Below are 16,522 nucleotides of genomic sequence, written 5' to 3'. Positions count from 1 at the left end.
ACCATTCCAAGAAAAGAGAACCAAGAAAGGCATTTAATTGAGAAACACAACTTTTAAATTGTAAAGACTTTTTCATGCATTTTAATAATTCTCAATAAAAATAACAGTCAATCCTTGAGATTATAATTAGGAATTCAAAAACCAAAAACAAGGAATGGTGTAAAAGAGTTAAGTTAAAGTTAATTTACTCTATTCATGTTAAGGGTTGCTCCTATAATTTCAAGCTTCTCGGCCATCTCAGTCTTGGGCTGAAATTCTGTGACCTGTTGTTGTGATTGTAAGAGAACCATTATGATAATCATAGTCATTGCTATAAAATATAAGTTATGATATGGATTCCAAGCTTTTTTTTTTTTCTTTCATGTTTTTCAACCACTACAGTATTGAAAAATTTTAGACTATTTTGTTGCGAGTAGTGTTATCTATGCACACTTCAAAGAAATTACTGAGTCGGGGCTCAAAAAAAGTGCCGTCCAGCAGTCCAGTAGAAGTAGATTTTCCTTCTGGGAAAGTAACTTTTCACTCTCATTTGCCTGATGGGCAAGGGATTAGGCAAGTTGTCAACCAACTAAATCATTAAAAGAGCAAACTATTTCTTGCCCAGGGCAAGCAATATTTGAGAGATACTTGTACTAAGGGCAAGCTGGAATTCAAGTTTTTTTGAGCCCTGTCAGAGTAGTTTATTTAGGAAACCTTCACAGTTGGGACAAATGCCAGGGGGGAGGAGGAACTACCATAAAATTAGTGCCAGAGATTTTCCTCTGAAACTTTGTAAACAAGCCCTCAAAGGTGTAGAAGGCATTTCAGTTTTGCACTAGAAGGTAGACACTATATATCATCAACAAATCGTCCCCACCCCAACACCTGCACGAAATAGTTCAGGAATGTCAAAAGCAAACACACTGATTAAGTTTGTATCCAATTTTTTTTTCCCTGGCACCTGGAACTGCTAATTTTCTTTTTCAATTGTTCATAAAATTTCTCAGTTTACACAACTTATTTCTAAGCAAGAGCAATTTGTCCCACACTGGAGCTATAAGTTCTGCAGAGAATACCACAACACTGAGGTACCAACATCTTATTATTTAATTGTGTGGAGCATATATCTAACCATGCATTCCTAATGTGGCAATTAAATAGATGTCACTGATTTTCCATGACAGTGAATTGCAAATGCAAGCAATAAAAAAAAGAAACACATTGTTCTTTGTACTGTGTTTTCACATTTATTTCAATAATCACAGGTTACCATTTTTTTTTTTATTTCACAGCCTGTAAAAGAATAATTATTTAGGGGTATTCTTTAATAGTCCAAGGTTTCACATCAACCTCTTGTGTATGGCAAGAGATATTTTCAAGATGAAGTCTGACTAGGTTTGTAACACTTAGAATGTTGTGGTGTCCAAATCAACATATTTTGATTGCTAGTCTTTCAATTGCACTTCAGAATTCAAGCTTTGGCCATGCCTTCCTATCTACATTGAATTACGACATTGAGTCAGGAAGGAAAATTTTGATGACCAGAAAAAGTTTGTGTCCTCCTTGTTACAATACACTGAGAGCCAAGTCTATTCTCTGAATTTCTTTGCATCATAGCGCATCAAGATTAATTCAGTCCCTGTCAAGTGACATCTTGTTTGTGCCATTATTGAGAGTAATTTCCCAGTTGACCTTTTAAAACTTTCACACACCAAAACACCAAAAACTTCACTGACAACAACACTTAAAAAATGTCACTACACTAGATATTGTTGCTGCAGGTGGCTCAACATGGCTCCCATTGTTGTGAGAATTAAACATGGGTGTCCTTGAATTTTAATGTGAAGCAATGTACTGTGAGAGAATGAAAATGGTCTCATCCACTTGCAGCTCACTCTGTTCTAACCTGTAGACCAAAAAAGAAACTTTAATCAGCAGCCATTTTGGCAGACAGCACACAATTTAAGTTTTTTAGGACATAATGTAGCACTACATGTAGCAAACAAACTGATTCTGAAATGCGGTTTCTTTTTATACTTTCCATAGATATCTAATGTGACTTTGTGTTAATGTTAATTTGTGATCAAGTAAGATTGTGCTAGAAACAAGGCCGGAATTGTTAACACTCTCTCCTAATTCAATATAATTTTGAAAAACGTGGCTATAAATCAAGACAAAAATCCCTAGTTGACAGTGTTTTCCTTGCAGTGTACTGAAGATTTTAACAAGTTAATATCAGCAAACAATCATTCCAAGTCCTTATCTTACCTGTGTTAACCTGTGCCCATTGCTAGCTCCCTCAGTTCTGGGACATGCCACTTGACTGTATGCATCCTTCAGGACTTATATCTTACCTAACTATCTAATTTCTTATTAGTTTCTGCTGTTCTAGCTACATGTACATAAATGTTGTCACCATCTACATGGTATTTGCAAAAATGAGCACTGTTTAAACTCCTGTTATAATGACAGGTCGTAGAATGATCAACACAAGTTCTCCTAAACATCTGTAGGTAATCAGTCAACAAAGTAAACTGTCAACAGATGTTTCCATTTGGCATACAAAACAACGTTTGTTTGACAGACTGATCTTTGAAACTATATTGCTTAGCAGAATCACGGATCAATGCTGCTTTGGTTGTGGTTTGCATCACTCCCTTACTTTCCCAACTCACGATTTCCTTCTAATTGAGACATGAGAAACTAGGAATTCTGTATTTGTTAACAAATGTATTTGGTCTTGCTTACTTGGCAAGGGTGAGCTTCAGTTTCCTGAGCTGCTCTCTCTCTGCAGGTATAATCAGTTCTTGAAGTTCAGCAATAGCTTCTGCTGATGTCTCTTCACCATGCTGAGCCTTCAGTGAGTTTATTGTGGCTTCTAACCTCTCTTCCTTTTCCACTAGACGTCTAAACACAACCATTCAATCACAAGAAAACAAATTTAATCAACCTTGAACATCAATTTGCCAGCTAGAGAAAAACCAAAGGTTCATTAACTCTGAGTGGAAGGATAAGAGGCAATGAATAGTGGACATATACTTGAGACAGTCAATTCAATAATGACTCTGAAACAGGCAGGAAATATCATGTTCATAGCTGACTTAAATGAGAGCTTAAATCCCAATCAGAGCTTAAATCCCAGTCAGGGCTTAAACTTAGGATAAGTTACTGTCCAACTTTGTAGCTATCTTCACAGAAGCATGGCGGCCTAATAGTCACTGCATTGGATCGGATTTAAGCTCTGACCTGCATTGTTGTATCGTGTTCTTGTACAAGACACAAAATGCTCTCTTACAACCTCTCTCCAGCCTGGAGTAAAATTACATGTAAGCAGTGGCAAAACTTTTAGGCAACTTCACAAAGTGAGGGTGGCGGGGGGGGGGGGGGGATGTGATAGATTGGCATCCCATCCAGGGGGTGGTAGTCAGAGCAGGGTCACTTCATGTTACAGAAGCCAATCTTAAGCAGCAGCACAGATGAACCATTTTGCTCCTCCAATCCACTGGATTGATCAAGAAGCAAATTTCAAGTCCACCCAATCTCCAAGTAAAGTATTTTAAGTTTGAACAGAAACTGAAGTGTTTTGTAAGTCAGCCAGCAACATTGACTAAATAAGTTGGGTAAACATCACATATATTTGCTTCTTAGCAAATTTTTATAATCAAGGATTGTTTGACCATGCAACTCAAATACAGCAACCAAGCACTCTCTGACCAACAGGAAACAGAATTTCCAAACTCATTTCCAACTCATTCCCAAACTCATAAGTTCTGGAAATGTGGTCAAACACAGTCTTTCATGTTTGATAATATTACATCAATGTTACCTATGTTCCTGAACTTCAGTCTGTCGTCTGCTCATCAGGTTTCCAAGTGCCTGCAGGATACACAATATGAGTTATATCACAAATGAACTAGACTATCACCGATACACTTGATATAAAAATAACTGTTGTGGAAACTACCTTCAAGAACTGCAGGCTGGTATAAAAAGTGCATGTCATGGGAGAAACCTCAACAAACTTAATATTTATACAAATTCATAAGAAAATTGTCTTTATTTGGCCAGTACCTGCCTTATGCACATGATTGAAGAATGTCTGACGATGATCACCACAAGGACACTTCTCCTCCCTTGCTTGTCATTGGTTAAAGATTGTAGAACTTGGATGCCGGATATTTTTAAATATTGAATACTACATATGTCAGACATAAGACTGGACTGGGTGAGATAGTCTGGCTGGTTGCCTTGTAGGTCTCTTACAAAGCGTGGCAACTTTTCATACTCTGAACAAACTTGGATTGTTTCATCAACAGAACCATTTCCTGATAGTATTTATAAGCAGTCTAAGTCTACAGCTTTCATTGACATGCACTCTGATAGATTACCTGGTACGATTTTTCAATCAACATTCTACTGAGCTGCCGTAGATCCACAGAAAATAAGTAAAACGTTCTGGAGGGAGCATAGTCAGATGCTCGAGGGATTTCCTGTTTGAAGAGAAAAGTTGTTTTATCAATGAAATTAAAAATTTGTTGCTTAAATGAATTAATTTTTAAAGCAGACTCAAAGTAGTGCAGGGGGGGGGGGGGGGCTCCCTCAAAAAAAAAAATGGGAGTGCTCGTTGTACCTTCTGGAGGGTTTAAAAAAGTGGTTTTGGTATCTCTCACAGAGTTCAGCCTAAAAAAGGTCCACAGCGGGAAATTGATTGATTGATCGATCGACTGACTGATTGATTGATTGATTGATTGATTGATTGGGGATATTTACAATATTTGGCAATCAACTGACTGACTTTAATTTTGTCTCATTTACACCATGAATTCAACCAACCATCTTTATCCCTATGAAAAATTATGGTGCCTCTTACAGTTAAAAAAATTCAAGCCACACCCACAAAACAGGATCTTTGGTACCTCTTAGGGGTTCTCTTCAAACTTTCTGACTAGCATACCCATCCTTTTTGTATGGGAATTTTCCTCCCAGGGAGCAGTGTTCCAATTTTTGGCTGGTTGGTCAAAATGATTAAACATTTATGTTAAAATAGCAGGAGAACCTTAGAACAAGGAGGCGTGCTATCTGAGAATCACTGTTGGGCAACAACACATGGTTCGAAATCAACATGGAGCAAAAATAAAGAACGAAAAAGTTTGATGTAAAAGTAAATATTTTTTTTAGAAATGTATACAGAAAAGGTTGAAACTGGCATTCAATCTTAAGAAATGATTTTAACAAAACTACTTTTGCAAGACCAATGTCATTTTTAAGATTTAAGGAGAAAAAATGTTTGACTTCCTGATTACCTTCCTTATAACAGATTGTAAAAAAAAAACCACACATTTCGGTTCAAGGTTTGAGAATGCCCAACACGGGAAACAAATTGAAGATGGTCTAAAAAATCTGCACTAAACCTAGCCAGTGTGTATCTTTTATTACCTGTAGTGCAATAAACCTCTCCGCAAAAAGCTTGTACAACAACTCTTTGGCATCCTTAGATGGAATCATTGCGAGCTCACCAATCTACAAAATCAGACACAGGTAAGAAAAAAAAAAACATTTAGTAATCATTATGAAAATTTCAACCACTGGTAGCCAATTTCTACAGTCAGTAGGACAGTCTGTCAATCAATGTGTCAGATAGCCAATCAGTTAATCACTCACTGACAGCCAGTCATCCAGCAAACTTGATGGTATGTCCATGGCAGCAGTATTTGTTGTTTAGTCATCAAATTAAATAACCAGTCTTTTGTCTTTTGACAAACGTTTCTCATTAGTACACATTTATGTACAGTTTTATAATTCCTTGATATCTCACCTGTTTCTGCTCCATGTGTTTCTTGAGTAACAACAATCTGAAGATTCTAAAACATCTTGAGCCAAACCTTAACACAATCAGCAAAAAGAAAAAAAAAATTACACAGACACATTAGTTATGTGGACTTTTACCCAGGGCTGTCAATAAGGGTCGTAACCCATAACATCTACGATGGCTGAGTATGTTTGATGGACCCTTGATGTTACAGGTGAACTGGACTATAGTTGACCACAATTCACCCAAAAGGCAACAAGTTTGTTGTGGGTGTGAAGATCAAGGCTACAGTTACTAAAAACTTAATGACAGCCAGGTTACATCTGTTACCAGTTGGCCTGTTTATACATGTTTCTAATATTAAAATTAAACTAATCAAAATACCTTTCTTGAACAATAGACTCTATAACATTTTGACAAAGCATATCCACACACTTTTGCATATCTATAAAATTGTCAAAGAAAAAGCTCAAGTACACACAAAACAAATATTGCACAGGACTATAAAAAAAACTTGAATTCCAGCTTGCCCTTGGGACAAGTAGCTCGAACATTCTGCTTATCCTGGGCAAGTCTTAGTTTGCTCATTTAATTAATGATTTAGTTGGCAGATGACTTGCCTGAACCCTTGCTCATTGGGCCAGTGAACATGAAAATTTACTTGCCCAGAAGGAGAACCTACTTGTCCCGCACAACCTATTATTTTGCATTTCTGAATAGAGTAACTCATCATGTTAGAAGATTCTTGCATGAATGTCCTTAAAAGACCCTGGTCAGCCTCCACCATTTTCAATGCCATTGAAATTATTGCAGATATTGCATGGTGAAGCAAAATCTCATTGCTTTACTGTAAGTTGTGTTCCTGAAAGTATGTTTAATTATCTTTAGTAGTTTTAGTGATTTCCATTGTTTTGACATGCTCCGAATAAAATATAATAGCCAAACTCTCGCATGGAAAAAACAAAGCTGTGGCTGACTCGGGCCCTTTATGGTCAGTCCTGTGAGTAAAGGATACTTATGCAGTACATTCCACCTCCACTCTCTCCTGTTTTGGAAACCAAACTTTCCTGTCAAGGATGAAATTGAAAGAAGGATAAGATGTATATTTTGTAACTATTATTGATAATCAATAACAATGGCCGTTAACAGAATTGTGCAAGCATACTGACACAGTCTGATTAGCTGAGCTATCATTCACTATCACCCTCTAGTGCACAGAAGCTGGAGATCACCTACAACATGACAGTTTTCTTGTTTCTCCAAGCTTTCAGGGGACAATCATTTTGAAATATCACTCACATATATATTAACTTCCTGTGACTAAAAGACCAAAAGAAATACATTTGCCTGGATAATATATACAACTTCAGGACGTCAAAAAGTGTTCAATGAAAATGTGATTTAGTCCACATGTGACTTTGCTGAAACATGAAGTTAAGGTGATTCCTCAGTATTACATTCTGCATACCTACTGTGCACGATTTTTGTGTTATTAGCATGCCCACATGAGTGGGTGCATGTACACAACGTAAGAAATTTCAAGCTAAGCTGGGCAGCGAAATAAAAGCTCATTTTTTCTTAAACAAGCATGGTGACCTATATTTTTCATTGCATAATTTTGGTGTACAAATTATCCTCTTAAAAAATTAAGAAAAAAATTGTTCAGAAGGAAAAAAGCTAAGAGAGCACAAAACCATAACGCAAGGATGGAAATTATGACCTCAAAAACAATTCGAGTCAATGTCGTTTAGAATTGTGTGACTTTTCCATAACTTATATATTGCATTGTTCCACGTGCCTGAAACTTTCTACATGTCAACATTTTTTTTCAAGTATTGCTTCCATAACCTTTGTTTCTGGCTACCGCAAAATGCAATGTGAACTGTTGAAATTACATGCATGGTTAGGCATAAATGGCATAAGATTGGCCCATCATATCTCTTTAGCAAGCATGGTGACCTATCAGTTTTCTTGTACTTTTCAAAACAGTACTTGATAGGGAACACTTAGGGAAAGTTTCAAAAAAATTGTTTTGCAACTTCTATTTCTGACGAATCACCTTAAATACTACTGACACTAAAAAGGCAGAAAAATAATTGGAAATCATCTGAAAGAAATTTAATGGGAATATTTCTACTACAAATATTTGATTGTTTGTTTCTTAATTTCTGCAAGGGTATCATCAATTTAGTCTGAATTTCAACCATCTCTACCCTTTACCTGGGCTGAAACTTGGACTGTCATTAATTCAGCTTTCAGTCTCATCAACTATCATTGCAAAACTTTTTTAGCTCATAATCTGGTAATGAAAAAGAATGAACAGCAGCTCCTTCATGGTACCAAAAGTTTAAAGGTTCCATAGGAGATGTCCTGACAACAACTGTTACTGCACCTTCTCATCTGTTAGTAGTGAAAGATATTGCGTGATCTGTGCCTTCTCCATCTTGGGAGTTACTGACAGGTTTTGTGAGATCTGTGTATATAAAATTACATGGACAGGTCAGTTATACAGCAGGAGACACTTAGCTGGAAGGGTGGCACTTGAGAGGGTGGAAGGAGATCTGCATACAAAGATCTTCCATTCATTCCTAGTTAGCGAGAATTTGAATTTGTTCTCTACGTCAGAATAATTTCAACCTACCAGTGGGTTAATTTGTTTCAACCAAGGTTGAAGTTTTCAAACCATTTTTATAATTTTTTTTTTAACTTTTTGGGGGTTCTTTAAAAATTAACATGCACACCACCCACCTCCGTCAGTTCCTAACCCTAGTACCCTACCCTGCCAGGATTCCATATCAAACTCCCCTAGCCCTGATCCTGACCCCAGGGTCATGTCTTTATTTTGTACTTACCTAGATTTGAACACCTGACCTCTGACTTTGTAGTTCACCTTTATCTCCCTAAGGCCAGGCAAGCAATTGTTGCAAATTATTTTGCTCAAATTTGTTGGTCTAATAAGTTATTGGTCCCAAACTCCCCCTTTCCCTTTGATACAAATTAATCTAGGATGAAATCATTCTGACCTTAAGAACAAATTGACCTACAATAGTAATACTGTCTAAAGATCCTTTCATTCATTTAGCAAGGAATGGTTAAAATGTTGAAGACACTCAGAAAATTTTTTTCCTTGTGTCACATAAATGTGTCTCGATTAGAAGTTTGTTACCTCTTAGTTTAACCTCCTGTACAAGCACCACATAAGGAGTAAACAATGTTAAATACCTCATAGAGTGAAACTGTCTGTGAAGTTGGTGACAAGGGATCCCTTACAAGCTCACTTAATTTCAACATTGTCTTCACAATCTCTCCAGCAAACTGATTATCACAAATTAAAGAACAACAAAAATGTTACTATATGATACCAAAATGAAACAAAAAAAGCTGTACTACATGCCTTAAAAAAAAACCTTTTGCCTAATGTAGAGTATGATTTGAAGCCAGGCAGTTCTGGTTTCTTGGGAAGGAAGAAGAGTGGAAGAATTCAAGCCAGGGACCCAGCCTAGCCTTTAACACTCTGGAGAACATTTTACTACTTAACAATAAATGTTCAATAACTTGATGGCAAATATTCTGAACACAGTGTTTTACTTACCTTGTCAACTTTCTTGGTTACAGCTGAGACAATATCCTAGGAAAATATGTCTACATCTTTATATTTCGGACTTCATGTGCAATGTATATGGGTAATATTGACTAAGCATTGTTGTGCTATGAAATCATGTGTACTCACACCATGATAGGTATCGAGTGCACCTTACTCCTACCTCATCATTTTCTTACACAAGTATGCACAGTTATGTAGATTTATACATTGGTTTCAGTAACTTGTTTCAATTTTTTTTCACTAAGTTATAAAAGAAGAATGAGATTTGTAATTAGAAATAATTTCTATTTAAAAAGCTAAAAAAGGTTAAAAAGTAAAAAACACCAAATGTTTTCAATACCAGGTCATTATCAGGGTAAGAGATGATGGCCTAGTGTTGAAACTGTTCAGTGGTTTTTACTTTTGAACCTTTTTTAGCCTTCTAAATAGAAATTATTTTTAAAATCAAAGCGAATATTATGGACATCAGAATCGTAATTCCTTGGTAAGTGCAAAGTTCTGCATTTTCCTCTTTGCACTTTTGTCTGCAATCTTATGATTAGTGCGTAAGCTCTTACCTCATCAATGAAATGCTGATGAAACCTGGCAAAATTCACTTGCCATAAAATCCCTTCATCATTTATTTCCTGAATTAGGATGGATCAAAACAATCAAAAGTAAGTATTTTGTGCTTTTTATCTGTCACTAAACACCAACTTTGGCTGATCATAACTAGGTGTACTAATAAATTTAAGCAGAGAGACTTAAACCACCTCTAAACAGTCCGGAATATCCCGATAAATTAGGACGGTCATGACGTCATGAAGCTATTGTTAGCAGGGAAAATGGCGGACCTTTTACGCGGACAAAGAAAATATGTTGTTTCCAGTCTCGCATAGAGTCTGGCCAGCATTATCCAGGACTTTTTGCGACCAAACGTTGAGAAGGAGAATAAGCGGCCATTTTGGTAGTGGGAGAACGTTGACTGTCTTCTAATCATTGAGTTTTTTTGGTATCAAGCGACGATGTTGACGCGATTTTGTGGCCAAATATTAAGGTTAGTAAAGAGTACGTGTTATTTTCTAGTATTCACATATTTTTCATTGAGCTGTGTATATTTTTTACTGGTTCCAGTGTTGTTAAAGTTTCATCATGCCAAATTACACGGGTGTAAACAACGCCAATATTTTGTAAACTCTCTTTGAATTTGAGATGTTACAAGTGTACCTGAACCACTGTTGTTGTAAGGCTTGAGTAATGCATCGTTCCTTCATTTTTATGACAGTTGTTTTCAATTTCTCTTTCTTAAGTATATGGAAGGGCATACTCGACCGCTCGAGGCACTTTGCTGAAATTTTTTGGGAAAAAACAAAGGGAAAAGAGAGGAAAGAAGACGTCGCTAAGTATGGGGACGAAATTAAACAAATTTGGGAGGTCTCTGTTTTGGTGGTGATCCACCGAATGTGCACCCCAGTTTTATCACTGGAGAGCCAGCAGCCTGTTGGAAACCACCTACAACACAGAAGTGGCAGTGAAACAGACAGGCCAGGGGTAGTGCAGTGATTCCCTGTAAATGGACGCTATCAGTATCCCAAGGAATGGCACAAAGGGTAGAGAGATTGTTTGTGCTCATTTACCAGACGTTGAGGGCCATGCAAACATGTAAGTTAAGGTTTGTAGGAGGCACGTACCAGAAGTAACAGAATTTTTGACTATGCATGCATCTGACAACACTAAAATTCTGGATACATTTTTCTAGTTTAGTTTATTTTGTATAACAGAACAAGAATTTCTCACTTGTATGCGTTATTGAAAATTCTGTTAAAAAATGATTTCATTTCCTCGATTTAGCCAAAAAAACATATAACATTTTGGACATTTTACAATTTATCTTTGCTGGCATATGAGAACACGCGCGTGCTGTCAATTTCGGCCCGATAATCCCTAGATAAGAGGAAAGCCTCAATTCTGATATCGATCATTTCTATGATTAGAAAAATGTAGAATAAAGATGCTTACCGATTGTACGGTCTCTTTCGAAAGAATGATAACTGCAGCTCGTCAAACTTGGCCCGCATTACGTTCTGAAGTGCTTCCTTCAGTCCGAGGATAATCATTATCTGGGCAGAATTGTCTGTGACATGTATGGCGAACACAAACTTTCCTTTTATTTTATAATTTGGACAGTATTAACTCAATTCGAGATAAATGCATACCGCCTGAAGGCCCGCATTCATGGCATTGGAAAGTATTCGCGACTCTCTTTGTCCACCATCTTGAATCTCTTGGTTTGTTGTGAAACACAACACTCCAACCAAAACACACATTCTCACTGGTTGAAACGTGAGTTTCGTGACATCACAGATGTCCTAATATATCGGGATATTCCGGACTGCTAAACGCTATTTACCGACATCAACTCAATATGCATGTTTATCTAGTTATGTGGTTAATGGAGGCAGTAAGAAAAAAATTAACATTTGTTCAAAAGATGGCATGTTTCATTCAAGAATGTAATGTTATCAACCTTTGCTATGAATATTAAATTCATATAATACAGAAAATGTATTAATTTTATATTTATTTAGATGAAACAAGTTTGAATCCGATACTTACAGAGCTTCGATCACTGGCAGACTGGCTAAAAAAAGAAAAACCGAAAAAAAAAATCAGACAAATTTTCCCTTGAAGAGGGGGAAATGAACTGTTAGTTTACTGGACAAACTGTTCTGGATCAATACTTTTACAACAACAAAAATTAAAACAAGCAAAGCGTTACAAATGATTTTCCACACATGGAAAGTTCTTTTCATATAGATCACGCAAGTAAGACTTGCACTAAAGCATATAATAAGCCAACTAGATGGCACCACATCAATGGTTTAGAGAATCGAAGACTCAAGTTATGATGCTTCCACCGAAGGGCCACAAGGTGAACCACACAAAGTTATTTCAAGCTCTCGTGCAAGAAAATGTGAGAAAATGGCAAGCTCCTTGTAGATGAGCCCAAAAACAGATCCGGCAACTTTCCAAAAAGCACAAATAACAGTGTCTGAAGTTCTTGGCTCACAACACTTTAACACAGTGCATTTTGTGCAGTTGTTGCTTGCACAAAGTGCGAGCTACAGGCTGTCATCCTCAAAACAGGTGAGAGACCGATCTAGTGGCAGGAACAGTTTAAAGAAGAAAGTATCACACTTCAGTGGCCAAATAAGTTGTAAGTCTTTTTCATGCTTTCTTGTCAAATTCTTGACAAAACAATCCACAAACATGTAATGATGGTTTTCGCAAAACAATACTTCAAATGTGACTCCTTTTTTTCTCAGAAATCATGTGATTTTGTATACTTTTGTGATTCAGTTACCAAAGTTGGATATGCTGTAATGCAAGTCTTCCTCAAGTGATCTCTGTGAAAATAACTTTCCATGTATGAAATTTAATAAAGTTCAAGACAATCACAAAATTATTTGCGTCACTTTGCTTGTTTTAATTTTTTTGCTGTAGAACATCGATCCAGAACAGTTTTGTCCACCATACCATTTATGTGAACATTTCTTTTCTTTCCTTCAATTTCAAGGTTACATAATTTTTTAAACTGTGTCACTTAAGGCTGTAATAGCTGAAATTATCCAGCTAAACATTTAAATAAATTATTCTGCAGGCATGAGCAGGCCTCAGACTCACTCCTATGGCAAAATTGTTGCCAAGCGCTTAGTCTTTGCCACATTTCCTAACATCTCCTAATATTTGTTAATTGTGTAGTTCCAGAAAATATCCATACCTCCCCACAGAAGGATTTTCTTCCAAGACCCCCACCCCTCTGGAAATTCCAATTAAGCTTGATACATTTCTTTAAATGTTTTGGTCTTAAAGAACACCCCACCCCCCAGGAAATTCCAATCCCTTCTGTGGGGGAGTATGGATATTTTCTGGACCTGCACATTGGACACTTCATCTTGATCTGACTTACAGAGGGTTGGACTGTGTTTTTATTTGACCGGCTTTGAACAAAGGACAGAATGAATGTTGCAATAATAAAGGAGGATTAGTATCTTATTAAATCAGAGTTTTATTGTGGCAAAGATGTCTCTTAGGAACCAGTATACAGTTTCCTCTTGGTCGCAGCTAGTATCGATGAAATTAATGCCAATTTTTGTAAAACTCAGTAATGTTACCAAGCCTTTGTACCCACCTTGCTCCTGTTTTCTGTCTTTTTGTTGTTTGACCCTGATCATCAACACTTCTTTTCCGTTTTGCACCATGACCTAAAGACATATTTATGAACCATTAAACTGTAGTTTTCAAGCAACTTTGAGGGCATTGTTGTTTTTGGTAAAAAATTACTTGTTTAGCTTTGTTCTGTTTTTGCAAAATCTAAATCTGGTACAAAATATACTGGGTGTATGAAATCTGATGTCAGATTAGTTCCAGAGAACTCCCACAATCGCTGCAAGAAAAGTCAAAGGATATAGAAAATAATCTTCCAAAAATTACTCCCGTTTCCATGAAAATAGCCAAGCTGCTGTTTACTACTTCTCCTGCATAGGACACTAGTCCATCATATGTGTTAATGAGAAAAGCAGCACAGATTACCTTTCCCAATAAAAAGTACATTATTATAAAAAGTAAACAATAGTGAAATTTCCATAAAACGTTTACTAGGCTTCCCCAACAGTATATCAGGTAAGGTAAAGTCTACATCAGGTCAGTGACCCACGCAGCTGGAGCTTATCTATGGTTTCTGTAGCATAAAGTGACTAGGAGTAGTTCTATGCCTCCCATATGACATACTAGTTCATCACGGGGTTACCCCCAGCATTAAATTTGCCATTACCCATTTATAGACCTGGGTGGAGAGAAGTAGTGCAAGAGAAAAATGAAACACCCAAGGACACAATGCCATGACTCTGGCCAGGGCTTGAGCCTGGACTGCTCAATCTAGAGTCCAGTACACCAACCATTAGGCCAACACACCTCCACCCCAGGCTCCATTGTATATTCCTTGTCATAAAGGGGTACTATACATGTGAATAAAGAATTCGGCTAAGAATGTAATTTTGCATGAAAATACTGGCTATAATCCCATGCCAGTAACAAACCAACCCTTGATCTGCATTAAAATGCATTAAAAAAGAAACGAAATAGAATTCTTAGCAACACCTTGCAAAGTCATTCCAGGAGGCAGAGCATAGAGATCATCTTCATTATAACTGTTCATGTCCACATTGTCTTCATTATGATGAACTGGTTTCACTCTTTGGAGGAAACGATTCTTTACAAGATCAGCAAAAGTCGCTTTAACTTCATAATCATCCGCATCAGGATCATCCTCGACTAAATGGGTCACAATTTTGCTGACCACGGTGCTCATGGCCACTGCGCCATGTTGTAAAATCTCATCCGTTATCAACTCGCCTGTGTATCCAAACAAACTCTTCGCACAATAAATATACCGCGGTGAACGAGGACGAAGAAGTATATTGGCAATCCAGGCATTGTACAACGTCACGTTCTTCTTGTTCACTTCAAATGTAACGAAATGATGTTGAATGAGGCAACACAATGCCTTCTGCACATGATCTCGAGGAAGCTTGGTATCACGAATTATGTCCCGCAAAGGACGCGGTCCTTTTCCAATACAATACGAGCCGACCTTTTCTACAACTTCTCCGTAGTGTTCTTTTAAAATGAGAGACGCGACTCGCTTCTGTTGAACAGACATTACGGGTTGAAAAGCAAGTTGAATTAGAAAACTTTTCCCGCTTTACGAGTAGCCATGGTGGCCGCCATATTGGATGAAAAAATAGTCCCGCAATAAAATTAACCAGCGTCAACTTTCATCGAACAAGGGCTGTGATTGGTTAAGAAATACAGAAGCAAGCCAATCAAAATGCTTTTATTAAGAGGTGACCGGAAAAGCTACTTGAGAACCTAAGAGTAAACAACTTGTTTTGAGTAGAGAACGCAATACCGTGGGGACAGTTTAGCGAAGATTGTTTTCAAATTAACCACCTTTCCCGACCTATACAAATGTTTGAAGAGAAAGGTAATCTATTTATTGTTTTGCTTTCAAGGCTAGTCCTACTAAGCTACAAGCCACCGGCGCCAATCCGACCGGACAGAGGTTCACGTATGGTTGATACATCTGTCACTGATCGCTTGTGTGTCGCTCTTGTTTGGTGCATTCTTTGCTGCCTTTACTGTGGTTTGCGGTAACAATCGGCTCGAAAATGAAAGGGTTCATAAAGAACTTGGTGACGGTTCTTTACGTACTTGCTAACGAAGATTCTTTTTTGATAATAGACACTAGACACTAGTCTCATGCCGCTCAAAGTTTAATCAATACTGAGCTGTTGTCGTCCAAATTGATCAAATCGAAACCTTAACAAACAGGAAGTTTACTTTAACCGATACAGTATTTATTGTCGCTTTCGCTAAATGCTTGAAGTGAAAAGTGAAAAATAAAACTTGTGCTGGACAGTAGCTGACAGTAGTTGTAGGGGGGGGGGGGTGTCCCTGTGACCTTACATTCCTTTACCCTATACCAGACATGTGCAGGTGTAGAGATAAAATTTTGGCGATTAATATTTTTGACAAATGCGTTTGTGTCACCTAATCAGTCAGCAACAAAGTTGCAAAAAATTTTTAGTTAACTCAACTCAAACTACATCCTTTTCAGACTCTCAGGTCAGACCTTGAATATTATCAAAACTGGGACAGTTCATGATATTCCAGATATAAGCTGGTTGTCATGGCCACAGCTACCATAAGATGCCCAGGGTGTGGCCAGGAAATCATGCGAGGTGCCGCAGTGGAGTGCAATTTTAAACCAAGTGTCCAAGCTACTACATTCCAGCAGAGTTTTGAACGAGCTCAAGAGAGACACTGGCTATGTATGGAATGTAAATACATTGTGGAGAATCGCTATGGTGATATGTCTTCAGTCACATCTGAGGATGCTTATACTTTGTTGTACAGTGTCAGAATAAAGAAGGGATCCAACTGCTGTAATTCATGTACAATCATATAGCTAAACTGTTGCCAATTAGCTCCTAACCTTATTGACAAGCTAGAAACAGTAGTCAGTCGTAAGCTCAGAATATTTTATTCTCCTGAGTCAAGACCATACTTTGATTTACGAATGGTGTCGG

General features: G+C 37.4%; 2 protein-coding genes across 2 annotated transcripts in view; one reads left to right on the top strand and one right to left on the bottom strand.

Moving 5' to 3' along the window:
- The window catches only part of LOC145460697 (cation channel sperm-associated protein 2-like), a 260,280-nt gene that overhangs the window by 195,199 nt on the left and 48,559 nt on the right, over window positions 1-16,522 (top strand). The window lies entirely within an intron of this gene.
- Window positions 167-15,166, bottom strand: LOC145460196 (DNA-directed RNA polymerase III subunit RPC3-like). Its single transcript, XM_081444943.1, has 15 exons — window positions 14,532-15,166; window positions 13,564-13,636; window positions 11,988-12,012; window positions 9,950-10,018; window positions 9,381-9,416; window positions 9,011-9,103; window positions 8,181-8,261; window positions 6,804-6,855; window positions 6,173-6,233; window positions 5,795-5,861; window positions 5,416-5,499; window positions 4,368-4,469; window positions 3,806-3,855; window positions 2,728-2,886; window positions 167-1,885 (listed from the first exon to the last, which is right to left on the bottom strand). Exons 1-15 carry the CDS (start codon window positions 15,091-15,093, stop codon window positions 1,816-1,818), a joined length of 1,584 nt encoding a protein of 527 aa, XP_081301069.1. The 5' UTR covers window positions 15,094-15,166; the 3' UTR covers window positions 167-1,815.

The sequence above is a fragment of the Orbicella franksi genome, chromosome 1, assembly GCF_964199315.1.
Source record: "Orbicella franksi chromosome 1, jaOrbFran1.1, whole genome shotgun sequence".
Taxonomy (NCBI): domain Eukaryota; kingdom Metazoa; phylum Cnidaria; class Anthozoa; order Scleractinia; family Merulinidae; genus Orbicella; species Orbicella franksi.
Note: the sequence above shows the minus strand (reverse complement) of the source record. Positions and strands in the feature narration are given on the sequence as shown.